The following is a 26,406-nucleotide window of genomic DNA, read 5'->3' on the forward strand; positions in this document are numbered from 1 at the left end:
CCTCTTTCTTCCTCTCCCTCTCTCTCCATCCCTCCCTCCCTCTATCTTCCTCTATCCCCTCTTTCTCCCTCTCCCTCTCTCTCTCTCTCTCCATCCCTCCCTCTATCCCCCTCTTTCTCCCTCTCCCTCTCTCCATCCCTCCCTCCCTCTATCTTCCTCTATCCCCCTCTCCCTCCCTCTCCTCCAGTCCCGTGCCCTAACCTGTACGTCCAGCTGAATGCGCTGCAGCTGGTGGTGGACCCGCGCAGCCTGGTGTGGCTCAACGTGTTTGCGCTGGACCTGCGTCAGAGCCTGGAGCAGTTCATGCAGCTCTACAAGCTCAACGACTCGCAGAAGCCCGACGAGCACGTGGACATCAGGGTGGACGGACTCATGCTCAAGGTGCGGGGAGAACTCATGGATACACACATGCACACACACACACACAGTTACCTTAGAATAGCTGTTATATTGCTAAGGTAAACCACATGATTTAAAAACCCTCCTGGAGTAAGACCTATGGTACACCACCACCACGTCTCTCAAACACACACACACACACACACACATACACACACAGACTGCGTGTGTTCAGCTTGAGGCACTCCAGGGTGTGTTGTCAGGAGCATGCCCACCAGCATGCCCATGTCCAATTGCAATATCTCCGTTAGCATAATTAGGTCAGAGTGTCTAGACTATGCCCATACTGAGCCACAGGAGACCCTAACATGCATCTCATTTATAGAAGATGAACCACGATAGAGGCTGTTTAAAAGTAAACATCTTACCAGTAAACACCTTGCTTAGGATTTTTGGAAGCAGATTATCAGGAGTAATCCTCAAATTTAACTGTGTGTAATTGTATAGATTAAAGTGAAAGTTTACCTCATGTAGGCTTTTTACCTCATGTAGGCTTTTTACCTCATGTAGGCGGAGGAAGTATTATGTATTTTAAGCAGATGTATGTGTGTGTGTGTGTGTGTGTGTGTGTGTGTGTGTGTGTGTGTGTGCATGTGCGTGTCTGTGTCTGTGCGCGTGTTTGTGTCTGTGTGTGTGTGTTTGTGTTTGTGTGTGTGTGTGTGTGTGTGTGTGTGTGTGTGTGTGTGTGTGTGTGTGTGTGTGTGTGCGGCGCGTGCGCGTGTCTGTGTCTGTGCGCGTGTTTGTGTCTGTGCGCGCGTGTGTGTGTGTGTGTGTGTGGTGTGTGTTCTGCAGCTGGTGATCCCAGCTGAGCTGGACCCCGACACCCCTCCGGAGCTCCCGCGGCAGCTGGCGGTGCAGACGTCCGAGATGGTGGCCACCAACACGCGCCACTCGCCCCCCTGCACCCGCTCCAGCCTGGAGGCCCTGCTGCAGGCCTTCCAGGAGGAGTCCTTCTTCACCTCCTCTTCCTCCTCTTCTTCCTCCTCTTCCTCCTCCTCCTCCAATCCCCTCTTCCCGCGTTCGTCCGACGCCTTCCGCGTCCTGCACTCGATCTTCCAGCGGCACAGCGCCTGCGCGACCTGCGCCTCCCACGGGTCTACCGCCCGGGGGGTGGCGCTCGCTGTCGGGCCCGGCAGCTCAAGGCGCCCGGCCGGGCCACCGGGCGTGGGCCGTCCAGCTTCTCGCAGTTCTGGGCCGACTTCGAGGGCGCGCGGTCGGCGCGCGCCGGGTCCGGCTCGGGCTCGGGCCGCAGCCGGCCCACGCCCTTCGTGGACTCTTTCCCGCTGGCCATGTGGGTGTGCCAGCCGGCGCGCCACGCCCAGCACACGCAGAGGCTCAAGGGCGCCGCCGCGGCGATGGTCTCCGACCCCGCCGACCCGGCGCGCCTGCAGCGGAAGCGGATGCTCAAGGAGTACTACAGCATGGAGGCCGCTGCTTCGGCGTCGCCGGGCAACGCAGCATCAGCACCCTCATCCTCCTCCTCGCCTGGCAACGGCCTGCGTAAGCCATGTTCGCTGGACAGTCTCGGAGCAGACTCGTCCTCATCCTCCTCCTCCTCCTCCTCTTCCTCCTCCTCGCCTGCGCAGCCAGACGTGCAGGTGCTGGTGCAGGTGCAGAAGGCCGTGAGCGCGCAGCTCAACCACCCGCAGTACGTCTTCCTCATGCGCCTCCAGCGCACCATGAAGCAGCTGCAGCAGACCCTGCAGCAGGACATGGAGCGCATCCGCAGCAGCGCCAACGCCAGCGCCGGCGCCGGCGCCACCCACAGGCAGAGCACGCAACAGCAGGTATAACACAGGCCCTTTCAGCCTCTTGCAGTTTTACCTTTTTTTTTTACAGTTTTACATGTTATGCTGTTTTAAGACCTTTTTTCATCAATAGCGTTTGGTTGTGTTATAAATTGTTGTTCATCTTCCAATATATTCACCTGCATTATCTTAGATATTGCAATATTTATTTTAAAATGGGCTTAAAAAGCATTTCCATCATACAGAATAGAATATAAAAATTGCTGCAATAATATAATAATAATATCTGATCATGTCGAAGCTGCCATGGTATAAAATCATTACTACCCACTCCCGACTCCACCCCAATAAGACCAAGTGAGAAGCAGGCCTGGTGTAAAATGGTAACTAGCCCTTTGTCCACCCTGATCAGGAGCAGGGTGACCCGTCCCCATTCAGCGTGTGTGTGGGCGTTCTGATGAAGAGTGCCGAAGTGTCTCTGCTCCTGAAGCCCGTGCCTGACCCCAACCCCCAGCTTACAGGGTGCGCCAGCCCGCTTGCTCCGACCTCACTCAGCCCTCCACGACCTTGCTGCAGCATCAGGGGGGGACAGGCTCCGGGCGGGGCCGGGCGGCCAAGCCCTCCTCCTGCACGGTGGAGCAGCTCCTCTGCGCACCGGCCAGCGACGGAATGCAGGCGCCTCTCCTCCCTCCTCCTCCTCCTCAGCCTTCATTGTCCTCCACCTCGCCGGCGGGCAGGAAGGCCTCGCTGGAGGAGCGGCGGACGAGCCTCGGAGCCACCGCGAGGCGCTCCAGCGCAGAGGACCAGAGAGAGGCGGCCATGGAGCCCGTGCTGGAGGGTCAGGGGCCCGCGGCTGAGGGCAAGGCCCAGCAGGGTGAACCCTTAGGGGACACGCTGGGGCCACTGGACCCCCTGAGTGACCCGCTCTCCAAGGACTGGAACGAGAACAAGGACAAAGGCCGTGCCCCAGTCCATGTCCAGGTAAGACTGGAACCTTCAGAGCTTCTCCTAGAATATTACAGTTTAAGTGTTGATATTCTGTACTATCATCATTTGTTCACAGCAGTTTGTATTGTAGTATTGTCATGTTATAGCTCTATTATCATTAATCAACTATTTCATTAACTAATATATTAACTAATATATCAATTACTGTTAATAATCGCAACTGTAAAATGTGTTCTGATTCCATCTCCTTGGAGCCAGGGCAATGATCTCATTCTGGTCAGTCAGTATCAGAAAGAGCATTCAAGAGCACTCACTCTCCCACAAGGGTTATATTGTCAATTTTCTTGCCGAAGGATTTATGTCAGTGTAGTGAGGTCTTGAGAATCCGTTGATCCTTTGCACTGGCCGATACTTCTGGCATGTGAAATGGTGTTCCTTCATTAGACTCCCATAATGAGTCATCATCATCTCCATAGCTCCCCAGTGTGCTGGTCTTAACCATCTGGATTTACAAATGAGCCCCACTCAGGAGGCCTTGACCATGAGCTGATGAAACGGTCAGACACACAGTCCACTGCATGATAATACACCCCCCCTCCGCCCCTTCGCGTCCTTCAAGGATGCCCTGCAGTGCTGATGATAACACCGTTGTGTAAGATCACCAGTGAACGCAGTGGACATTTTGTATTAGGAAATGATGACCAAAGGTTAAATAAGACTGGCAGTAACTGCAAGGGTCTGATAATGAAAGTCCCTTTTTACAGGAACCTTAAGGACAGGAGATCGGACTGGCCATGAATGGTGTTTGTCTGACATATTGGGTTGCTAGGGAACATACAAATGATAAAATGCTTATATGGGGCAGTTTATCAAATCAGCAAATTCAAATTAGTGGATCCCCAGTAACAGATGCATTTGTGTTGCATCAGTTTTTGTGTGAATGCCTGAGACAATGCATTCACATGTCAGTGTGTGTGTGTGTGTGTGTGTGTGTGTGTGTGCGCATGCGTGCGTGTGTGAAAAAAAAGAAAGGAAAGCATACTGTCTTTGTCTGCCACTGTGGTGTTTGCGGGCATATTTAAAACACACATACTGTATCTGACCATGCTCAATGGCTCAATGCTTCATGTGTGCGTGTGTGTGTGTGTGTGTGTGTCCACATGTCCTTTGCTTTTGCTCTTTAAAGGAAAGGCAGTTTGTCAGTGGTGTCTGACCTTCTGAGCTCCCCCCACACCAGATCTGCTTCCTTATATTCCATATCTAACATGTAAGACTCCCCTACAGGACTTCACTGTCGCCCCATATGTGTCTGTGTGTATGCGTACAGTACATGTGTATGTGTGCACGCCTGCATAACGTTGCCGTGGTATCATCTGGTGTGTGTGAGAGAGCGACTGAGAGAATGTTTGGTGTGTAGGCATGGCGGTGTATCATACATGTATGTAGTTTTTTTAATTGGTTGTGGTGGGTAGTGTGTGTGCAGTCGTGAGTATGAAATGCATCTCCAATAAGAGTTTGAGTATTTTTTGTTTGGGGGGTGATTGTGTATCTGTGTGTCCATCTGTGTGTTGTCGTGGTGATCCGTGGTGGTGGCATGACTGCCCACAGCAGGACTCGTCGTCTAGTCTAGTGTGCAGTAGTTTGGACTAACCCCTCTGTGATGGACCAAAGACGTGTTTGTGTGTACGTGACTTAGACACCTGTGTATGTGGGCCTCTGCAATTCTCCATCCTGATGTGGTCATTTCAGAGTGTGTGTTTTATGTGTGTGTGTGTGTGTGTTGCAGTGGCAGGCTGATGAGGGATCGATCCCAATCCAGTTTCGCCGTGTCGTACAAGAACATGAAGAAGAGTCCATCTCTCCAGTCGCTGGACAACATCTCCATAGACAGCTACATGATGGAGGATGGCGACGCCTACAGCCTGTTGGAGAGAGGTGACGCGCACACACACACACACACACACACACACACACACACACACACACACACACACACTCAGATGCACACACTTGTGAGCACACGTACAATCGCAGATATAACAAGACACACAGACATTGAAGACACACAGACATGTCTGCACACACACACACACACAGACAGACATAGGCTTGCATGGACACAGTCAACTCATGCATTCAGGAAAAGGCGTTGTTACCCCATAGTTTATGTTAAATGGAGACGTATGTTCCTCATAAGTCTCTTGTTGAATTGTTGACTTGCACCAGCAGTGCTGTCCAGTAGGTGGCAGCCTTGTTTTATAGTGGCATGCTGCAGACAGCATGGTCAACAGCACAGCTTGCCTGTGATACCTTTGTTTTGATGTTGTTCTACACACATGTTTGCTGCCAAAAGGGGAACATACATTTTGTTTGTTAACCCGTGTGTGTGTGTGTGTGTGTTTGTGTGCGCGCGCAGATGATGTGTCCATGTCGGGCTTCAAAGACGCTTTGAGCGAGCACAGCACAGCGGAGAGTGCCAGCGAGGCGATGGTGCCTGCTGCAGATGGCGGCGTCTCGCCTGATGCCGTCAGTGCCACCTCGCAGAGCATCGATGAGCCCACCAAAGACTTGGTGAGTGAGTGAGTGTGTGTGTGTGTGTGTTGTCATCTGTGTGATGAGCATCTGTAGTCTTTCAGTGTGCAAGATTTCATTTATGTTTCATTCATAATGGTTGGTTGTGTGTTAAAATATGAAAATAATTTACAAAATGTATATTTTTGCATAACTAATATGATCATTTTGAATAATAATTAATATTGATTGTGATGTTTGCATACATCAGCATTTCTGCATTCATTGTGAAACTAGCCAATGTGAACGAGACACACTGGGTGCATCATCGCCTTCTGAGATTGTATTGAGGTCATATTGCCATGTTGTAACTGCCTCTGATATGTTCTACTCTACTCAGACACTGATGTGTTGGTTCTGGGGGTTTCTCTGCAGGTGTCGGTTCTGGTTCTGAAGGTGAACTCGGTGTGCGGTTCTCTGGACGTGCGGGGGGAGAACACGGCGGTGGCTCTGGAGGTCGGGCAGGTGCGGCCCAATCAGCTGGGCAACGTCAGCCTGAGGCAGTATCTCAGTAACCGCAGCCTCGGTAAGCGTCCGACATCACACACATCTCACACACACACACACACACACACACACACACACACACACACACACACACACACACACACACATGTACACATATACACACACACATGCGTACACACACACACACACACACGTGTACACATAATTCTTTATTTAAATCCACAAATCATATTACAATAGACAGGATTCAAATATTTTAAGAGATAAGATAGGGCTTTGTCACTCAATGATATTCAGGGATACAAAAAAACATCTCCTGCGCCATACTGCAAGGCTGCCTATAACTGCAGATATGGAGCAAAACTTGCTAGCTGTTTTATTTTTCTGCTGGAGAGCCCTGCCAGCCTTAACCCACTGAAAACAAGATTGTGGACATGCCCCAAGCTGCCAAAGATCAACACCACTAGCTTGCACTGATAGCCTCAAAATCCACAGGTGAGTCTTCATCGCCCGATGATGGTTGCGGTACGGGGTCATGGGTTTTCGCCAGTTGTTTGTAGATGCGGCCACTGGCCAGGGCTTGTTTAAAGGCCATCCGTAGTACTGTGACGAGGCACATGTTTAGTACTAGTGTCCAAAGCATATCTTTCTCTGCTGCATTAACGATGGCAGTTACAATGGGCGCGATGTTTAAGATTTTATATTGGCATAGTTTGGCACAGGGCTGTGAAACTCATGCGCGGTGATGTCGGTCGGCCGGGCATGCACACACACACACACACACACACACACACACGCACGCACACACTCACACGTTTACACGGGCTAATCGCGACACACGCCATTAACGCCACACACACACGCATCGCATAATAATACCACGCGATACACACACACGCATTAATATTGCCATACACATACACACACACACACACACACACACACTCACACACGCATACACATACACACACTTACGCTCACTCACTCACAAACACAAGTACACACGTACAGACTCTCTCTCTCTCTCTTTCTCTCTCTCTCTCTCTCTCTCCTTGTATTGAGCATGGCCTGTACCAGCATCGCTAAGAGCAGCTGTAAAACAGAGCGGCTGCAGAGATTTACTGCTCCGTTTGAGTAATCAGCATAGACTCAGACTTGGAGTATGGCCGGGTAGCTTTATGGTGCAGTGTTTACCCCCGGTCCCACCATTATGGTAATAAAGGACTACAGACGCACTTCAGAGCATTGCAGCGGCACACAAGCTATTTGTCCTGAGTGCTGTTTGCCGCCGGCGTTCAAGGGTGCAGTTTTCCATGCAAGATGCTGCGGAGACAGTCTGTTTTACAGCTAATCGGTATTAGCATCAGGGCCATTGGGATCGCTTAGATTTCTATCACCATTATGTCAAGCTGAGTGATGGTATTACATTAGTCCTATGCTACAGGGGGGAATTATATTATTATGTTGTTATTTCACTGTTAAGTCCAGGTTGATATTACATAACATTTATTATATTTGTGATTTGTGTCTACAATTAGTGTGTGTGTGTGTGTGTGTGCATGTGTGTGTGCGAACCGAACCGCTGTAAGGTGGAAGAGGTTAGTGGTGGAGGTTGCTTGTCGTCCAGTGCTGGCTGCTTCATTAAAGGCTCTGCTCTCTAATGCAGGGTTTGTTTCTTCGTCAGCAGTACCTGTGACTGCTGAAGCAAGAAGAGGTACTTCAGTCTGTGTGTGTGTGTGTGTGTGTGTTCCCTTTGTGCTTGATTCAATGCTCATGTGTGCTTCAAATTGTGCATGCATTTGGAGTTCTGGCTCATTTGCGTGTGATGTGCTTGTGTGCATGTGTTTTTCTTGTACGATATTGTTGCTTAAATGCATACGTGTAGATAGAAGAATAATTGGAGAGTATGTGATTGATGCAGATACACACACACACACACACACACACACACACACTATTTGGAGGGCATTACAGGATGTTGGCAGTAATAGAGCATAGGGCTCCATTATCAGCTCTATTAAACCCCAGTTATCACAGGGGGTGGGGGTTCCTCTCTCTCTCTTTCTCTCTCTCTCTCTCTCCCCCTCTCTCTCTCTCTGTCTGTCTCTTTCTCTCTGTCTCTGCAGTGCTGGGGGTTTTCATGGGCCACTGGCCCCAGCAGTCAGAGAATTGCAGATTCAGGAGTCTGAACCCCCACCAAACACACACACACACACACACACACACACACCCTTGGATCCTACCACACTCGGTGCCCCTCATTCCTCAATACACTTTTCACACAACAGCACACACCAGTAATATGCAGCAAACTCAAGTGCACACACACACACACACACACATACACACACACACTGCAGCAAAACCCAAATCACACACACACACACACACACACACACACACACACGTACAGACACTCGGTCACACTCTGTCCTCTCTCGGTGGTTTGGGCGCTAGCTCATCTCTTTGAAGAGGACTGATCCTTCACCCTGCCTCTCCCCTCCTCTCTCTCTCTTCAGTGCTTTTCTTTGCCCTCTTTCCGTCTCCACCTCCACCTAATCTCCCCTCTTCTCTCCATTTTTCTCTCCCTGCTCCACACAATGCCATTAGCATCATCACTGTGGCCGGCCGTATTTCTCGTGTGTGTGTGTGTGTGTGTGTGTGTGTGTGCGCGTGTGTGTGTGCGCGTGTGTGTGTGCGCGTGTGTGTGTGGTGTGGGTGTGTGTGTGTGTGTCACTGTCGATACCCCTTTATCCCTCTCTCTCCCTCTATTCTTCCTATCTCTCCTTCTTTGTCTCCCTCTGTGTGTGTGTGTGTGTGTGTGTGTGTGTGTGTGTACACTGTATGGATGTGTGTGTGTACACTGTATGTATGTGTGTGTGTGTGTGTGTGTGTGTGTACACTGTATGTATGTGTGTGTGTGTGGTCACAGCAAGGCTATCTGAAGGGACGACACAGGCCCACATAGCGCAGAGCCCTGATTAAATGTACTGTGCTGAAACAGGCCATTATTCTCTGAGAACAGAAAACATGGTGCAGCCTAATATATAAAACTATCTGGAGAAGCTGCAACCATCTTGTGTGTGTGTGTGTGTGTGTGTGTGTGTGTGTGTGTGTGTGTGTGTGTGTGTGTGTGTGTAACGCCACACTGCTGTTTTTGGGCTTGTGAAGGATTAAAACTGACTCGCAGAGGCCCTGCCCTGCAGTGGTCTTACACACACACACAGTCTTACACAAAGACACACACATAATCAGCTATGAAAGTAGGAGAAATGCTTTGGTCTTTCCATACATATATATACACACACACACACAGACATTCATGCTCTTGTGCACATGGGCAAATGCACTTGGCCTCACAAGGGCACTTGGACGTGTGCACACACACAGGCACACACACACTAACACACACATTCTTGGCAATTTCCTTGTCTGGTTGTGTGTTGCATGGATTGGGAAGAAGCAGGACAGCAGTGTGTGTGTCTTTTCGCGGTTAGCCTCAAGTGTGTGTTTGTGGGCATGCCAAGACTGTTGTGGTTGTGTTTTGCTGCACAGTTCAGAAGGAAACCCACTGAGAAACCGTGTGTGTGTGTGTGTGTGTGTGTGGTGACTTCACATTTTATTTCTATGCAGCCACAGAGATCCATCTTGCTGTTCTATGAGTCGCTGAAAGTAATGTGGAACCAGCTGACCCTTACTCTGTGTGTGTTTCTCTTTATCTCTCACTCTTTATCCCTCTCTCTCTCTCTCTCTCTCTCTCTCTCTTTTTTAATGGCTCCCTCTCTCTGTCACGCTTTATCTCTCTTTTTCTTCTCTCTCTCATACTGCACCTCTCACATCCATTCTCTCACTCTCTTCCTCTCTCTCTCTCTCTTTCTCCCTCTCTCTCTCCATCCTTCCCTGTGTCTTCCTCTTCCACCTCTCTCTCCATTTCTCTTTCTCCTTCTCTCCCTCCCTGTCTCTGTCCGTCGCCAGGTTCCGGTTCCGAGGCCAACTCCGGGCAGGGTCGGTCACGGCCGGAGGTGCAGGTGCGTCTGGAGTCCGGTCCGAGCGCCGCCGCCCACTCGCCGCTGTCCGAGCACAACGGCTTCCTGCAGTGCCGTCTGCACGCGCTCAGTGCCGACCTGCTCATGTCCACGCTACAGAACCTGGGTCACTTCACGGAGGACAGCTCCGAGTCACAGGTGTTGCCCATGGAGATCAGCGTCAAGGACATCCACGTCAACCTGAAGGTGACCACACACACTCAAACACACACACAGACATTCACATACACACATACTTGCATATACTGTACATATGCACTCTACACACACATTCACAAACGCACATGCACCATACCTGCCAACACTTTTCCCGGGTTTTTCCCGGGTATCTCTCGACATTCTCCCGTTTAGTTATTTCTTCCGAAAAACTTTGTAATTTGCATCATGACCAGCAAACTTCATTTTAAAATCACGGATCCATTCATATTTTTCCTGTTAGTCTGACATTTTCCAGGTTGCCAGATTGTGTATGAAATACACCCTACACATACACAATCACTTGCTTTCAATTTCAACCCTTTTGTCATAAAACCTGGCAACCCAAAACCCAAATAAGGAAGCCGATGCCTACTGCGCAGCCAGCCACTGAGTCTCACAAGCAAGCGGGCTAGTTGAGTAGCCTACTCCAGAACTAGCTGTTGTCAAATTGTTAGGGAAGAAATGTAGTGATCACAGAAACTAGCGGGTGTTGTTGATACACAATAGGCAACTTGTGTCCTGGGAACATAATCTGACAACAGCTTTGGAGTTTTGTTTCACACACACACACACACACACACACACACACACACACATTCTTCTCCGCCTCTCACACAGGAGTGTGTCTATGTCTATCATGCAGGATGACGGTCCTCGTGAGAACCCGTCAGACCCTGAGCCGACGCCCATCGCTCTGCACATTGACAACCTGCTCATCCATCGTAAAGATGACGGCTCCTTCAGCATCGGACGTCAGTCTCTTCTTCTCACACACTGGCACGCACACACACACACACGTACATTATATATCTACAATTTGAAGTAAGATGTATTATTTGTCTAGACAAATCTATCCTTTAATTTCCTCTTTCTCTCTCTTTTGTGTGTGTGTGTGTGTGTGTGTGTGTGTGTGTGTGTGTGTGTGTGTGTGTGTGTGTGTGTGTGTGTGTGTGTGTGTGTGTGTGTGTGTGTGTGTGTCTGTCTGTCTCTCTCTCTCTCTCTCTCTCTCTCTGTCTGTCTGTCTGTCTGTCTGTCTGTCTGTCTGTCTGTCTGTCTATCTATCTATCTATCTATCTATCTATCTATCTATCTATCTATCTATCTATCTATCTATCTATCTATCTATCTATCTATCTATCTATCTATCTATCTATCTATCTCTCTCTCTCTCTCTCTCTCTCTCTCTCTCTCTCTCTCTCTCTCTCTCTCTCTCTCTCTCTCTCTCTCTCTCTCTCTCTCTCTCTGTCTCTCTCTCTCTGCATGTTCCAGTGAATCGTACTGCAGAGACAGCTCCTCCGAAAACAGCCCCTTTGATTGACAGCAAGCTAAGCTCTGTCCCTGAGCTTCCCGTGGGTGTGCCCAGTGAACAGAAAGCCACTCAGACCAATCCCATGTCTCCTACTAGCTACGCCCCTTCCAGTACAGAAAAGGTGATTGGTCGACTCACTACCTTCATATGTCTGCTTACACTGTGTTTGTCAAAGTAAAAATAAGTACTAAGAGTCTTGATATTTGTTACAGTTGAAATTATTTAAGTCTTATTGAAATAAATATCCCACAAGATATGATAACTCTCAGTGAATAAACAGTCAACAAGATAAAGGGATCCTTTTTTATAGACTTGTAAAGAATACAGCAATGTTTCAGTGTCCTTTGTTTTCCCCAATCACAGATGCTAATTGACGAAAACGAGTGCTTGAAACTGGAGCTCTCCAGAGCCAAGATGGCGTTGGCAGAGGCCCAGATGGAGAAGGACTCCTTGCTGCACCACATGAAGAACATGAAACTAGCATCCGGAGGAGGCACCAGCTAGTGACTTGTGTTGAGGTCGGGGACGGGTTTGGGGTGGAGATTGCAAAGCTTGTGTGGGTGCCGACCAGCACCGGCAACCCGGGGGACGTGAGTGAGAGAGAGAGAGAGAGAGAGAGAGAGAGAGAGAACCGGTTCCAACCATCGGGACCGAGGCAGAACTTTCAGGCCCGCCCCCCGTCTGTTGCGGTCATCGGTCTACACTCTGAGCCAGACTGGTCCGTGTATCTGCTGGGTGGTTCTGTGTGTTTCACCCTAGAAGAAAAGAAACCAGGGGGGAGATGGTTGGTGCTGCACTGTCCCATCTGGCCCTGTGCTCTCCCAGAGGAGTGCCGTCTGCTGCCCCCAATGGGTCCCCACAAGTAGTACTTAATTTGGACACTTGATTTTGTTCTTTTTTTTTCTGTGGTAGTATTTGCAGTTTGTGAGCTTTTATTTCTCCTGCTGTACAGTAGGGGGAAGGGATTGGGGGTTGTGGGCGGGGGGTGGTGTCATTCGCTGCTGTGGCTGCCTCACGACGGTGGATTTGAGAAGAGACACATGTGTGACAGGCCACAAGTCACACATACACACATTTGTGCACATACACACACAGACACATGCACACACATATACCCATTACGTCGACCATCCTCACACAGGTACAAATACACACACACACACACACACACACACACACACACACACACACACACACACACACACACACACACACACACACACACACTGACTCAGACACATGCACGTATCCACACACACACATCTCTCGGCAGGGGCTCGCGCTGCTCCTGGCTCCGTCGGGAGGAGCACATTCCACCCTTGTTGGCCCCTTGGCCTCATGTAGAGCGGAGGCCGCAGGGGGGGTCAGAGGGTTGACGCTGAATGTCATACCCACAGAGGAATGTCTTAAACAAGCAAGCAAACAAAAACAACAACAAAAACAGACTTTCTTTGCACTGTACTAAAACAATGTATCATGTACTTAGTTCTTTACAAACAAAGAAAAGTGTTTTAGCTCTTAACAAATTGTCCTTCTTATGTGTGTGTGTGTGTGTTTGGTAGATTATGAGTGCACTACTGATGTGCAGGAATGTGGCTTTGATTTGTTTTGTTCTGTTTTTTGTCTGCTCAGAGTTGTGAATGGCTAGGCGGTGTCTCTTTTTTTTCTGTGTGTGTATGTGTGTGAGAGAGTGAATGAGTGTGTGTGTGTGTTCCCCTCCATGTTGCTTTAGCAGACATTTAATTAGACTGATTCAAGACAGAAGGAGGATTTCATTTCATAGTTCCTATAGGTATTTGGTTCGCCAACCAGGGAGTTCCCTTGGACGTCACGGTCTGCTCTGGCTTTGACTGGCTATTTTTCTACCTGTGAATACTTTAGACACACAATAGGCACAACTACGGGAGGAGACTCACTGTAAATATGAACCATGCTGATCGGCAGACCACCAAGGAGACTCCACCGACACCAGGAATGGGCACTCATGCCATCCAATAGAAAATGAGAGCCAGTTGTACAACGACATCAAATGGCCAGTTGATTCTGTGTCTGCAGTCAGTAAATCCTGTTTTTACTGTGTACATTTACTTTCATTGACTGTAGGTCAGGGCTGATCACATTTAGCGGAGTCATGCTATGCTATCTTATCTTTGCACATAAAATGACAGGAGGGGACATTAGCCTCAGCATATGAAAACACCTACTTGGCTTGGGCGCTTACATGGCAGAATTCCTCAGCACGGAGAGATATTCCTATGTCAGAATGTGTCTACAGGATTTCGGTGGCTCCGTTGAAGAGAGTAAAGGGAATTGTTTCTAGGACACTGTGGGAGTTGTATGTCAACAGCCCCCTGGTATTCTACCTGCTGTGCAGCTTTCTTCTTAACACCTGGAAGGGTCATGCCCGAACACATGCAATAGCTCCTTCATCTTCACACATTTCATCATCATCCTCATCACCATCATCATCCTCAGTTCTCTGCATTCATGGGAAGGACCCATAGACCCCTATGGACCCATTCTGCCATCAGTTGGTACCAAAGAGGCCCGCTCTGCAGCAGCTTAACCAAGTGCCTGGTGCTGCCTGGTCTGTCTCATCCCCTCGATGCTCTCAGAAGAATGGTGCTATCTGGAACCTCTGCAGGTGGTTTTTCAGCTCACGCTCAGAGGAGAACCCTTCCAAGAAGATTCCACTGAGAACCTTTTGGAGAGGATTCTGTTGAGAATTCTTCAAGAGGATTCCACTGAGAACCGTTTTTGAAAGGATTCTAATTCAGAATTCTTCCAGAAGATTCTGCCGTGAATCTCCGGAGAGGATTCTACTCGGAGTTCAACAAGAAGACGCTACTGAGAATCCTTCATGAATATTCCATTTTGAGCCCTCAAAGGTGCTATCTTCAGCCCCAGGGGCTTCATCCCCCGCTAAAGGGATCCATTTTGTTTTCCTGTACAAATTCACCAGCCCTGACCAATACATCCCAGAGTTTCACTCTGCCCTAATGAATGTGTTCACCTCTCCTCAGTTCCACCCTTCCTCCAGCCCCTACACCCCCATGGTCAGCTTGGCTCATCTGTTACGTGCCGTCAAACTGAACCGATGGACACTGAGATGGTGGTGATTGTGTATAACACATTCAATGCAACTATATGAGCTTCATAAACCTTTAGTTCTAAAGTTGTCACAAGCCATGTTAGAGGCTCTGTTGACGTGTCAGACAGCCTTTGTGTGATGATCATAGCCTTATTCTAGAATACTCTGTCCTGTGGATACGCTAGCAGTTTGTCCTTTCCGTGATACCGTAGTTGCATTGAATGTACAGTTGGGTAGGGGGAAAAGACATGATTGTATGAAGGACTGAATAGAGGCTGCCTTTTTCCCCCCTTTACCCCTGTATCTTGAGCGATACCCTTTTGTCCCTGTGGTCCGCATCAGCACAGCGCAGTCCTGGGTTGCCTTGAACCACTCGAGAAGAAGAGGAGAACGGGAGTACATACGGTGGTGTTTCTTTGAGCACTTCCACCAATCACCAGGGGGATGGTCAGAGAAATGTTGTGTTGTTATTTGCGGCGATGTGTCAGCTGATGAGGCTGACATTATAGCACACAGTGATCGAGACCTCCTGTTAGATTTACAGTCTTGTCTGGGCCGGAGGACAAGTTATCCCTGAACTTGTGATATAATGTAATGTATGTCTGTTAAAGCTGCTGAATCCATGAGAAGAAGAAAATAAACCCCATCAACAATAAAACAAAGAAATGGTACATTAAGATGTGTTTTCCTTGAACATGCTTTGTTCCATGAACTGTCAAGTCAAGTCAAGTCGGCTTTATTGTCAATTTCTTTACATGCACTGGTCATACAAAGAATTGAAATTTCGTTTCTTACTTTCCCATGCAGACATAGACATACTTTAAATACAGACATCGACATACTTTAGACATAGACATAGACAATAAAAAATAAAAATATACAGACATTAAAGTGCGAGACTGAAATATAGAACAAATATCAAAATATAGAAATATATATATATATATATATATATTTATATATATATATATATATATATATATATATATATATATTACATATATATAAAAAAATAGAGGTAGTTGTGTTGTATATTTACATAGTCCTAGCGTAACCTGACAGAGTAGTAGTAGCAGCAGCATTGTGGCAGAGTGATAAATAACATTGATAACATTTACATGAAGTTTAAATTTGTGCTTGTGTGTACTGTATATTTACATTGATAAACAGTAATTTCAAGTATATCAGGCGTTAGGCTGCGCAGTCACAGTGCAGTTCCACAGGGCTGTCACGGGGTTAGGGGTAGACAGGATCCTAGTGTCCTAGGTTCCTGGCTGGCTGGTGGGGGCTGTCAGTGATGGGAGAGTGGGTAGAGAGTTCAGCATCCTGATTGCTTGGTGGATGAAGCTACTTGCAAGTCTGGTGGTGCGGGGATGCGGAGGCTCCTGTACCTCTTTCCAGAGGGCAGGAGTCTGAACAGTTCGTGTGCAGGGTGGGTTGTGTCCTTGACAATCATTTGTGCTTTTATGGGTGAGGCGGTGGTGTAAATGTCCTGTAGGGAGGGGAGTGGTGCTCCAATGATCCTCATAGCTGTGTTAACAATGCGCTGGAGGGTCTTCCTGTTCTGATCTGTGCAGCTTCCGCCCCACACTGTGATGCAGCTGGATACGATGCTCTCGATGGTCCCTCTGTAGAATGTGGTCATGACGGGAGGCGTGGCACTTGCCTTCTTCAATTTGCGCAAGAAGTAGAGGCGCTGCTAGGCTTTCTTCGCCAGGGTGATGCTGTGTTGGTGGTCCAGGAGAGGTCGTCGCTGATGTGCACCCCCAGGAATTTTGTGCTGCTAACTCTCTCCACAGTCTCTGCGTCGATGGACAGTGGTGGCAGTTGTTTGTGGCCTCTCTGAAAGTTGACAACAATCTCCTTGGTCTTGCTGACATTCAGCAGGAGGTTGTTGTCTTTGCACCATTTAGCCAGCAGGTCTACTTCATCTCTGTAGTGAGCCTCATCGCCCTTAGTGATGAGGCCCACCAGCGTTGTGTCGTCCGCAAACTTCACCAGATGGTTGGAGCTGTGAGTGGTGTGAAGAGCAGGGGGCTGAGCACACACCCTTGCGGGGCCCCCGTTCTCAGGGTCAGAGTGCTTGAGGTGTTGTCCCCGACACGTACTGCTTGTGGTCTCTGCAACAGGAAGTCCAGCAGCCAGTTGCAGAGGGAGGTGCTGAATCCTAGCTTGTCCAGTTTGCTGATGAGTTGTTGTGGTATTATGGTATTGAATGCTGAACTGAAGTCTATGAACAGCATTCTCACTTATGAGTCTTTATTGTCCAAGTGGGTGAGGGCTGGGTGGAGGGCAGAGCAGATTGAATCCTCCGTGGATCGGTTGGCTCGGTATGCAAACTGGAAGGGGTCCAGGGTGGGGGGTAGGGTGGCTTTGATGTGTGACATGACTAGCCGTTCAAAGCAGTTCATGATTATGGACGTGAGTGCTACAGGACGGTAGTCATTGAAGCATGATGATGATGATTTCTTTGGCACGGGTATGATGGTGGCAGCTTTGAAAAGTGATGGGATGACTGCTTGCTCCAGAGAGGTGTTGAAAATGTCTGTAAAAATATCCTTCAGCTCTTCTGCACAGTCCTTCAACAGTCCTGCACAGGCCTGGTATGTTGTCTGGGCCTGCTGCTTTGCATGGGTTAATGGTGGCTAGTGTCCTCTTCACGCTGGCAGAGGACAGGTACAGGGGTTGGTCATGGGGGGGAGGTGGGGTTTTCTGTGGGTGAGTGTCATTTTGTGCTTCAAAACGGGCGAAAAAACTGTTCAGGTCATTTAGCAGAGAGGTGTTGTTCTCACAGCTCCGTGGCGCAGGCTTGTAGTCAGTGATGGCCTGTATGCCCTGCCACAGGCTGTGTGCGTCTCTGCTGTCTTTGAAGTGTGTTGTTATTTTGTCTGTGTAATCCTTTTTTGCCTTCCTGATGCCCTGGGACAGGTTAGCCCTCGCTGTTCTTAGGCCAGCTATGATGAATAACCACTCTTTCAATACAGGGCGCAATACATGATTCAGCACAGTGTAGCAATTATTCTCCAGTATTGCAATGCTTGTTTTGCCCAAGCAGAAATATAGTGTTTCTGAAAGTGTTACACCATTGCCCTCTAGGTGTGTGATTTGGAATTGCAGTGATCTGGAAAAGGTCGACAAGTCCCATTAGACTAGAGCACCCATTAGCAGTGTTGATGTCATAGCTGAAGGTGAGTATAAACCAAATGAGTATGTTACCAACACATGATGCTGTCAGCCACAGGAACTAACACCATGCCATGTGGATACTGACAACTTACTAGCCATCTGTAATGATGTGTGTGTGTGTGTGTGTGTTATTTTGACTTTATGAGAAGGGGAAGAAGTGCAATGGTGGTAGGCCTACTTGATATCCTATAGTAATTTCACAGGTTAACAATGTTTACTTGTGGCATCAGAACATCTCTTGGGTTTTCTTGTCAGGTTTGATTTGTTTCCAAAGGCCTAATCCTCGGCTACTATTACATCTAGGACTGCACACATATTGATCACAATATTATACCTTTTGATTCTTTCTGTGTGAGGACCTGTTTCTAAATATGGCAGTACCATATTTACATAGCTGTGAGTCAGTTAGTTATGTTGACCCCAGATGTCAGTCTTGTATAATGGCAGCCATGTATGTGTGGAAACAAGCACTAATGAGAGTGTGGCTCCCCGTTTAGTTTAGAGGTGAAATAAGAAACCTCTGTGATGCAGTGTGTTTTTGGGTTAAAAATGTAGAGGGTGTTGGTCGGAAAGTGTGTGTGTGTGTGTGTGTGAGAGAGGGAGAGAGAGAGACAGAGAGTTTATTAGTCTGTAAATCGGCAGCAACAGTAACTGCAAAAAAGAGCCAAGCTCAGATTTTTCAATAGTGCCACAGTGTGAGTGAGTCATCTGCATTCAGTGCAAATTGGTGGACTTGAGAAAGGCTCCAGTCATGAATGGAGCCCTGTGTGTGTGCTTGCATGCTCTGGGGTTAGATCAACGGCATTCACAGTAGACATCCCTCCCTTGGAGATGGAAAAAGATAGGTTTGCTGACCAAGTTACTGTGTGTGTGTGTGTGTGTGTGTGTGAGAGAGGGAGAGAGAGTGTAAAATGGGAGCAAAAACACACATCTGTGATGAGTCTGTGTGTGAGCGAGCCCAAGTGTGTGTTCTGGAATAGATTTGGCCAGTGAGATCAGTTTCACTACATCCTGGCAGGAGAGTAGATCGTAGTGATTCAACACCCAGAGGGTTTGCAGCTGCCTCTCTCTCTCTCCCTCTGTGTCTGTCTCTCGTACTCTTTCTTTCACCAGCACTCCCTCTCTCTCCCCTCATTTTTTCCCCTCTGTCTGTTTCTCACTGTGGGTTGGTATTGCTGCACAGGAAGTGAATTTGTGGAGCCAGTTCTGAAGCACAAACGAGCCAAGCCACGTCCACACAGCTGTGTGTGAAAGACAGAGGGAGAGAAAGTAGCCTACGTTCTTCCTGCATCCTTTGTGACTAACCAAATGACTGCCTTGAGGAGACTGATATGGGGGGCGTGTCCCCACTACGTTCAATGGCTGGCAACTCACAGCTGAGCCGAGCGAGTCTACTCCTTAAGCTGCCAGTGCCTGCTGATGACAAAAATATCATGAATACTGTTTCCCATCTGCCACTAGAGCAGCTGTCATACTGTACAGTCCATAAATGTCCATGAGGAAAATTCATTCAACATGCTGTTAAAAATGTAGATTAATAAACACCGAGCAAGGTTATAATTAACTAGCATACAGTACGCATGGTCAATGACCGCAAAGTTTACGAATTCCCCTTAACAATGGTGTCTTTGTGTACCCACCCAGCAAGCGCAATTTTCTTTCATAAACCCATGCGACGGGAATGTCGACGCGCGACGGCGCGTGCCTCAACCGTGCTTTCTGTGAGAGAGCAAGGAGGAGCGCGAGAGAGTGACACCGGTACTACAACAGCTCGCACACGCAGAGCGTAGCCTAGAGAGTGTGTGTGAGGGGAGTGTGCATGTGTGTAAGAGAGACCGGAGAAAGAGCAAGCCCATTCGGCACGAGCAGGAGGAAACCCCAAGAGCACTACGCTTGAGTGGTCCGATAAAACAGCGTTTCTAAGCAATCAGCCCGTTTGGCGAGGCTCTCGTGCCTGTTTGAAGTCAGTTTGCGGCGGGTGCCGAGCTAAATCCGCTATTTATGGTACGCTCCGTTCCATTTCATCATTGCGTTCCAATATGGACTAGCGGGGCACTCACTGCAACACAGCGCCGTGTAGGTGAGACGTCCATTCTGTTCTGCACCAACAACAAAAATCAAACCAGTGAGCCAGCGTCTCGATTCGGACCTCTCCAGCTGGCACAGCGCACATTTCATAGGATGATTTTGCATAGAGCAACACATTGAGAGGGCTGTTTTCGTCAGCGCCTGATCTGGATTATCGGTGATTTTAACTTCGTCGGGATGGGGAAGGAACAGGAACTACTGGAGGCAGCCCGTACTGGGAATGTTGTATTGGTGGAAAAACTATTGAGTGGCAAGAAAGGTTTACTGGGCTCAGGTTCCGGACATCTCCCCAATTTATTGAGGTATGTAAACAACTCGCCTATTGTGCCATACTCTGTGCGCTAACGTTACCTGCGCTACAGTAAAACAGTCTACTTGTAGGTGTTGTAGTTGTACATATTGAGATTTTTTCACCAACCATTTGGTCACCGTGCGCTCACTTGTTCTGCGACCTTTCTGTTATTGTAGTCTACAGTCCAATTTATTGCTGTACACACCCACACACGGTATGTCTGACCTGCTGCAGCCCTAAATTGGAGGCTTGCAAGAACGAGAGAGACCCTCTAATAAGCGGGCAATGTTGTCAACCAGCACTCGGCTCCATTCACGCCGGGCTTTGTTCAACTTTAGATTTATGGCTACTGTCAGTGCCTTCGCAGCCCTAGGGTCTCTTCGCCCTCTCAAGTTAGGAGAGATCCCCTCTTTTGATTGTGAAATTATGCGTTGGGGTTGCCCCCGCTAACCGCCGAGGAGGGGTAGGCGCGTCAACTGAAGCCCACAGTGCGAAGCGTGCAGCAATGAATGCGGAAATTATTGAGAAACAATATTCGACATGTTGACTAATGTCACCCCACAGCCAGTGACCAGAAACAGGGTCATCCTGACGGAGTAGCTGGGACGCGTAACCATTATTTTCACCAGCACGTCATATTCCCCTATGTATCATCGAGTCGCTAATGAATAGGGTTAATTGATCAGACAGTCCAGGTATAATTAATTTGCTGATTAGATGCTATCATGGGCACTCCATGGGACGGCAGCCACGACCTAAGAAGTCCAGAAAGAGAGATTGTCCCGATAGCGCGTTCAACTTAGCCTTGTCGCATCTCTTATCTCTCGTACTGTCCAAACTTTAATTTCCCTCCGCGGACCATCGATTACGCGTTTGGGATGCTGCGTTGCCCTGCATTTATCTCGTCTACAGTCCCCTGCTGCCCCACCACACACACACACACACACACCTCTCTCTCTCTTTCACTCTTTCTCTCTTTATATGGAAGCCGTGGCTGGCCAGGCCTAATTTGGCTGTTCTCGTGCAAAAACGTGCTCCAGGTGCACCTGCATTAGCGCCAGACTGGTATGTCAGTCGGTGGAAGGCGTTGCCTTGGTTGTCGGGAAACACCGCGGCTTGCCACCAGTGCACAGTGCACAAACCCACCCCGGCAAACCGTCACCCGACAGCTGTAGCGTAGTGTGTGCAGTAGCGGGGAAAAGATGTGCGCTTCAGGAAGAGACTAGAATGGGGGAGGGGCGCCTGGGAATGGCATGCCTGCTTGTCTGTATCTCTGTCTGTCTCTCTCTCTTTCTTTCTTTCTTTCTTTCTGTGTGCGTGTGTGTGTGTGTGTGTGAGAGAGAGAGAGAGAGAGAGAGAGAGAAGAGTCAATAGTATCAGCTGGCACCTAAATCCTAACAATATGAAGTGGTGCGCCCTAGTATTTTCTGTGAATCTTAAATCCCCTCTGTGTCTTTACCCCTGTCAAAAGAGCCTCTCTGTCTTACTCACTATGTCTCTCTCTCTCTCTCTCTCTCTCTCTGTGTTTGTGTGTGCGACCAAATTCACTGGAGAAGCCCTCTTTCTTGCCTTACAGAATGTGTCCAGAGACTCCTGCCAAGCATTGTTTTATGTGTGTGGTCTTTGTTTTGGGGCTGCACCGCACATGCCTGTGTGTGTGTGTGTGTGTGTGTGTGTGTGTGTGTGTGCATGCTTGTTGAACAGTGATACAGGGGGACCTCCTGGAACTCGATAGATCTTTCCAGGTCAGCGCTTTCAGACGTGAGGACATTTGGTCTGGTGGGTGGTCTGTCCTATTCTCCGGCAGAACCCACCTCTGACTGAGCCAGTCTCGCTCCCTCTCTATCACTCACTCACTCTCTCTCTCTCTCTCTCTCTCTCTCTTTCTCTTTTTCTCTCTTTCTCCATGTGAAGTTTATTTTCAGTCTTGAGTGATGGGACAGTGCCCTCCTATCCACCCACAAATACACACACACACACACACACACACACACACACACACACACACACACACACACACACACACACACACACACACACACACCTTCTCTCTCACACAGAGGTCAAAGGGGAGAGCTCATAGGACGTTTGTAACCCAGGGCAACGGTTCCGTTCTCCCCCCAAAAATGTAGCCGCCGCCGCTAAGACTCACAGGACATACCAGAGTGGTGATGCCTCCCCTCCAACGTCTTGTCAACACACACACACACACACACACACACACACACACATTTCCTGTGTGCTCTCATGTACTGTATATGTGTAGATATGTGTGCATGTGTGTGTCTGTGTGACCGAGTGTGTACACACAGGCAATCTCTCACATGCCAATCATGTTGATCCTTTTTTATAGGTTTGTCTCTGGGGTGCTCTCACTCATACATAACATACATCATAAAACACACACACACACACACACATTCTCTCTCTTCTCTTCCATAAACACACACACATTTCCTCTTTCTTCTCTCTGACACACACACACACACATACACACACACACGTACTGGTGGATGGAGAGGCTGTCTCAGCGTGTATGTGGGTGCTGCCCTGTGGAAGCTCGACTGGGAAATCGATGTGTGGTGTCCTCCACACCGTATAATGGCTCATATATCATTTATGGGAAATGCAGAACCGTGTGCCGCTGATTATGTACCCCATGTGTTTTCCCTCTCCCCTGTGTGTGTGTGTGTGTGTGTGTGTGTGTGTGTGTGTGTGTGATAGAGAGAGTGTGAGCGTGAGTGTGAGTATGAGTGAGTCAGTGAATGTTGTGTAAGTGTGTGACTCTGTGTGTGTGTGTGTGTGTGTGTGTGTGTGTGTAGATTTGTATTATTGATGGTGTAATATCAGGTTGGCTGTCTGATAATGACTTTAGTGCTTGATGATGCAATCCTAATGAGAAGTGTTTAGCGAAAGAGGGACAGGCTTGCAGACAGGCATTACATGCAAACTAACAGTCATGATGATGATGATTACATGTAGAAAGAGAAGGAGCTTCCTGTCTTTCTTGTCAGTCTTTTGCCAGTACTGATGAATTGGAACAGCATGTTGTGTTGTATATCATTAAGAGTCAGAACACTAGGACCAATAGATTCCCAAATGATATGAGTGAATTACACAGACACACACACCATGAACTTTTGCTTATCTGCACCGTTCCTGTCACCAAAACAATGCTTTGTCAGAAGAGTTTTATACATGGGAATGTTACATCTGTCATGCAAGGCTGTCGTAATAAGCAGGTAGAGAACTTACACACAACTCATATTGCCATAGGTCCTTACAGTCGATTAGTCATGCATGTAACATGATAGCGAAAGAATGCACACTCTCTGTTGGGCCACAATAACAGGCCAGACAGTCTATATATGAACTCCTCATGCTCTCCACAACTGGGCTGAAGGCCTGTATTTTTGGCCTGTTAGGCTATATGGCTTTGCGATAGGACTGTGCCAAAGATTTAAATAGATCCCACTATAGTCCCCCAATCTCCATTGCAGGGTTGCTGAGACGAAGGGAGGGCAAAAAAAAACTGCTCCAGGAATAGGATTGTGATTTATCTTGTTTTCTAGCGGAGGGAGTGTCTCTCTCCCTTGATTCTTTACAAACCCCAGAAAGCCCTGTTTATCTTGCCTTGAGAGTAAATAGGCTCTGTGTGATTGCTCTGTCCAGTGGCTGGGCTGATGTGGCAGTTATAAGCGATCGTTGTTTATTCATTGCCCTTGGACATGCATTTCAAAATTGCCAGGCTATTGTCCCAGACAAACTGTAATGTGCTGTACTTTACACACGCATGTGGGACAACTTTGATCTTGGAAGAGAAAAGCTGTGAGCTGTCGTAAGGCATAGAGAGAAAAGGTTTTGAAAAGGGTGTGTGTTTGTGTGTGTGTGTGTGTGTGTGTGAGAGAGAGAGAGAGAGAGCACATTAAGTGCAGTTGATCCACCACTTGGTACTGTAGATGAAATCACATTGTCCCCCCCTGCTTTCCCTTGTCAGAAAATTCGAGTAGTGTTTTCTTCCTGGGAGATGCTTAAAATAAATGTCAGATCCGATTGTATGTCATCTTGCACAAGATCTAACCACAGCACTGAAAAGCTTTAAAAATCTGTTCACCACAGTCTTAATGACTTATACCAGACACACCATGTGTGTGTGTGAGAGTGTGAGAGAGAGAGAGAGAGAGAGAGAGAGAGAGGGAGGAGGCACACAATGTTTTTAAAAGAGTAACCCCCACCAAGAGAAGGAGGAGGCACACAATGTTTTTAAAAGAGGGACTTCCACCAAATCGCATGTCCAGAGGGGAGCCCCACTACAGATGTTTGGGAGGATAACAGACTGACAGAGAGAAAAAGAGGGAGAGAAAGAGAGATAGAGAGAAATAGATAGAGAGGTATAGAGAAAGGGAGAGGTGGCTTGAGGGGACACTCATGTCAGAGGTCACCCTTGGGGAATGTTTGTGCGGTATGTGGAGAAGGATAGACTTGATCTGTAGGCAGACACTATGCCCCTGTACTCCTAGAGTCCCTATGGACAAATGGGGAAAGTTTGTTTGTAAATACAAGTCATAATAACAATATGAGTGGAAGCATATATTTTCATTACTATACTGCTAGTTATATCTCTTAAAATTACAACATTTATGCAAGTAAAAATCGGATCACTTTATTAACAATTTGACTTTTTAATTAATTAATGAATTAATTACTGTAGTTCCCCCAAAATCTGTCCCTTTCTATTCATACTGTAAATTCTTCTACTCATAGTGTTTCTAAGCTCTCTCAGTATCAGTGATACTGTGTGTCAGCAGTTATTTTAGTACATGGTTTAAATTATTTGTTAAGAGGCCTAGTTTCTCCTAGCGGAGATGCCAGACTCTGTAAACCACCCCAACTAGCTGTCGTACGCTCCGACGATGGTCATCGCCGGGCAGATCAGAGATTTCAGATGTTCTGGTGTCAGCTGCCAGTCGTCCGCCAGTCCACGGCGTGCCAAACAGAAGGCTCGGCCCATCTGTGTGTGCATGAGACCAAGCTGCTCGTGGGTTGGCACGTGGGACGGGCACGCTGTCTGTCTGCCTGACTGCCTGTCAGCGAATGAGACATCACTGCTTCTAAAGGCCACCAGCACTGTCTGCAGTCTGGGCATGCACGTGTTATACATAAATACATACATTTGCTCTCTGTGGTACTAGCTGCCTGTTCGGGGTAATAAAGGCCAGGCCATCTTCATTCCCTCAGCAAACACTGCTCACCAGAGTAACAGTACACTGTAGGCAAGGTATAGATCCTGTCAGTATGAATATATGAACGACCTCTTAGAATTAAACCTGTGACAGTGTTTCCCAGATAACTGAATTCCATTTGTGGTGGTTGGTTTGCAGAATTAACTTGAATGCAACAGTTTTTAACAAATTAGCACAGCGTGGTTATGATGCTAACCAGATTTAAGCACAATTTAGTACAACCTGGAAAATCATTGTGTGGTGGTCAATGTTGATATTGTGGTGGGCTGCCACAAATAGGTCAATGTATGGGAAACACTGCCTGTGACCTAATTAGTTTCTTGCTTCATCAGTTCCTCTACAGGAACATTGATTGACATTCTAGAGAGCAGTCTTGAATGGAACAGTATTCTCAAAAATATATGATTGTTTTAATCTGGTTTAACTTGCATGTCTAACAACTTTGAGTATCTACATAAGTGCTCTACACTTAAAATATACTATTATTATTACTGTTGTTGTTATCATTATTGTTATTACCATTAAAAAGCTCTGGAGTAGCGCACATTTTGGCCACTGATGTTCTTCTATGTAGCCAAACACACTGAACTACTGTGGCATTTATCACAGACATGCATCTGACCGCCTCTGACCCCAGGGCTTGATCCAGCCCGTGAACCCAGCTTTGCGGATCAGTGCTAACTCACCGCCCTCCGCAGCATGAGCTGGAAGGCTAAAGGCTACTTTTCTATTATATGGGCTAAATACCAGAACCAGATCATCTGACCCTCACATGGAAATGTATGGAGTTCCTCTTGCAGGGCAGCGGTAAAACGCACA

At 47.9% G+C, this 26,406-nt stretch overlaps 2 protein-coding genes across 2 annotated transcripts in view; both read left to right on the top strand.

The window, feature by feature from the left end:
- uhrf1bp1l (UHRF1 binding protein 1-like) overlaps positions 1–12,652 on the top strand; it is a 49,215-nt gene extending 36,563 nt beyond the window's left edge. The window contains 15 exon segments of the mRNA XM_048268811.1: positions 188–381; positions 1,192–1,468; positions 1,471–2,186; positions 2,560–2,669; positions 2,885–3,021; positions 3,065–3,128; positions 4,282–4,362; positions 4,882–5,030; positions 5,512–5,666; positions 6,042–6,192; positions 7,801–7,848; positions 10,110–10,366; positions 11,022–11,130; positions 11,648–11,808; positions 12,051–12,652. Coding sequence (XP_048124768.1) covers positions 188–381; positions 1,192–1,468; positions 1,471–2,186; positions 2,560–2,669; positions 2,885–3,021; positions 3,065–3,128; positions 4,282–4,362; positions 4,882–5,030; positions 5,512–5,666; positions 6,042–6,192; positions 7,801–7,848; positions 10,110–10,366; positions 11,022–11,130; positions 11,648–11,808; positions 12,051–12,191 — 2,750 coding nt within the window. The 3' untranslated portion in view covers positions 12,192–12,652.
- Positions 12,653–19,760: 7,108 nt separating this feature from the next.
- The window catches only part of anks1b (ankyrin repeat and sterile alpha motif domain containing 1B), a 253,036-nt gene continuing 246,390 nt past the window's right edge, over positions 19,761–26,406 (top strand). The window contains exon 1 of the mRNA XM_048268812.1: positions 19,761–20,354. Within this exon, the coding sequence (XP_048124769.1) occupies positions 20,230–20,354 (125 nt within the window). The 5' untranslated portion in view covers positions 19,761–20,229. The remainder of the gene's footprint in view (positions 20,355–26,406) is intronic.

Source organism: Alosa alosa, chromosome 17 (genome assembly GCF_017589495.1).
Source record: "Alosa alosa isolate M-15738 ecotype Scorff River chromosome 17, AALO_Geno_1.1, whole genome shotgun sequence".
Lineage (NCBI taxonomy): Eukaryota > Metazoa > Chordata > Actinopteri > Clupeiformes > Clupeidae > Alosa > Alosa alosa.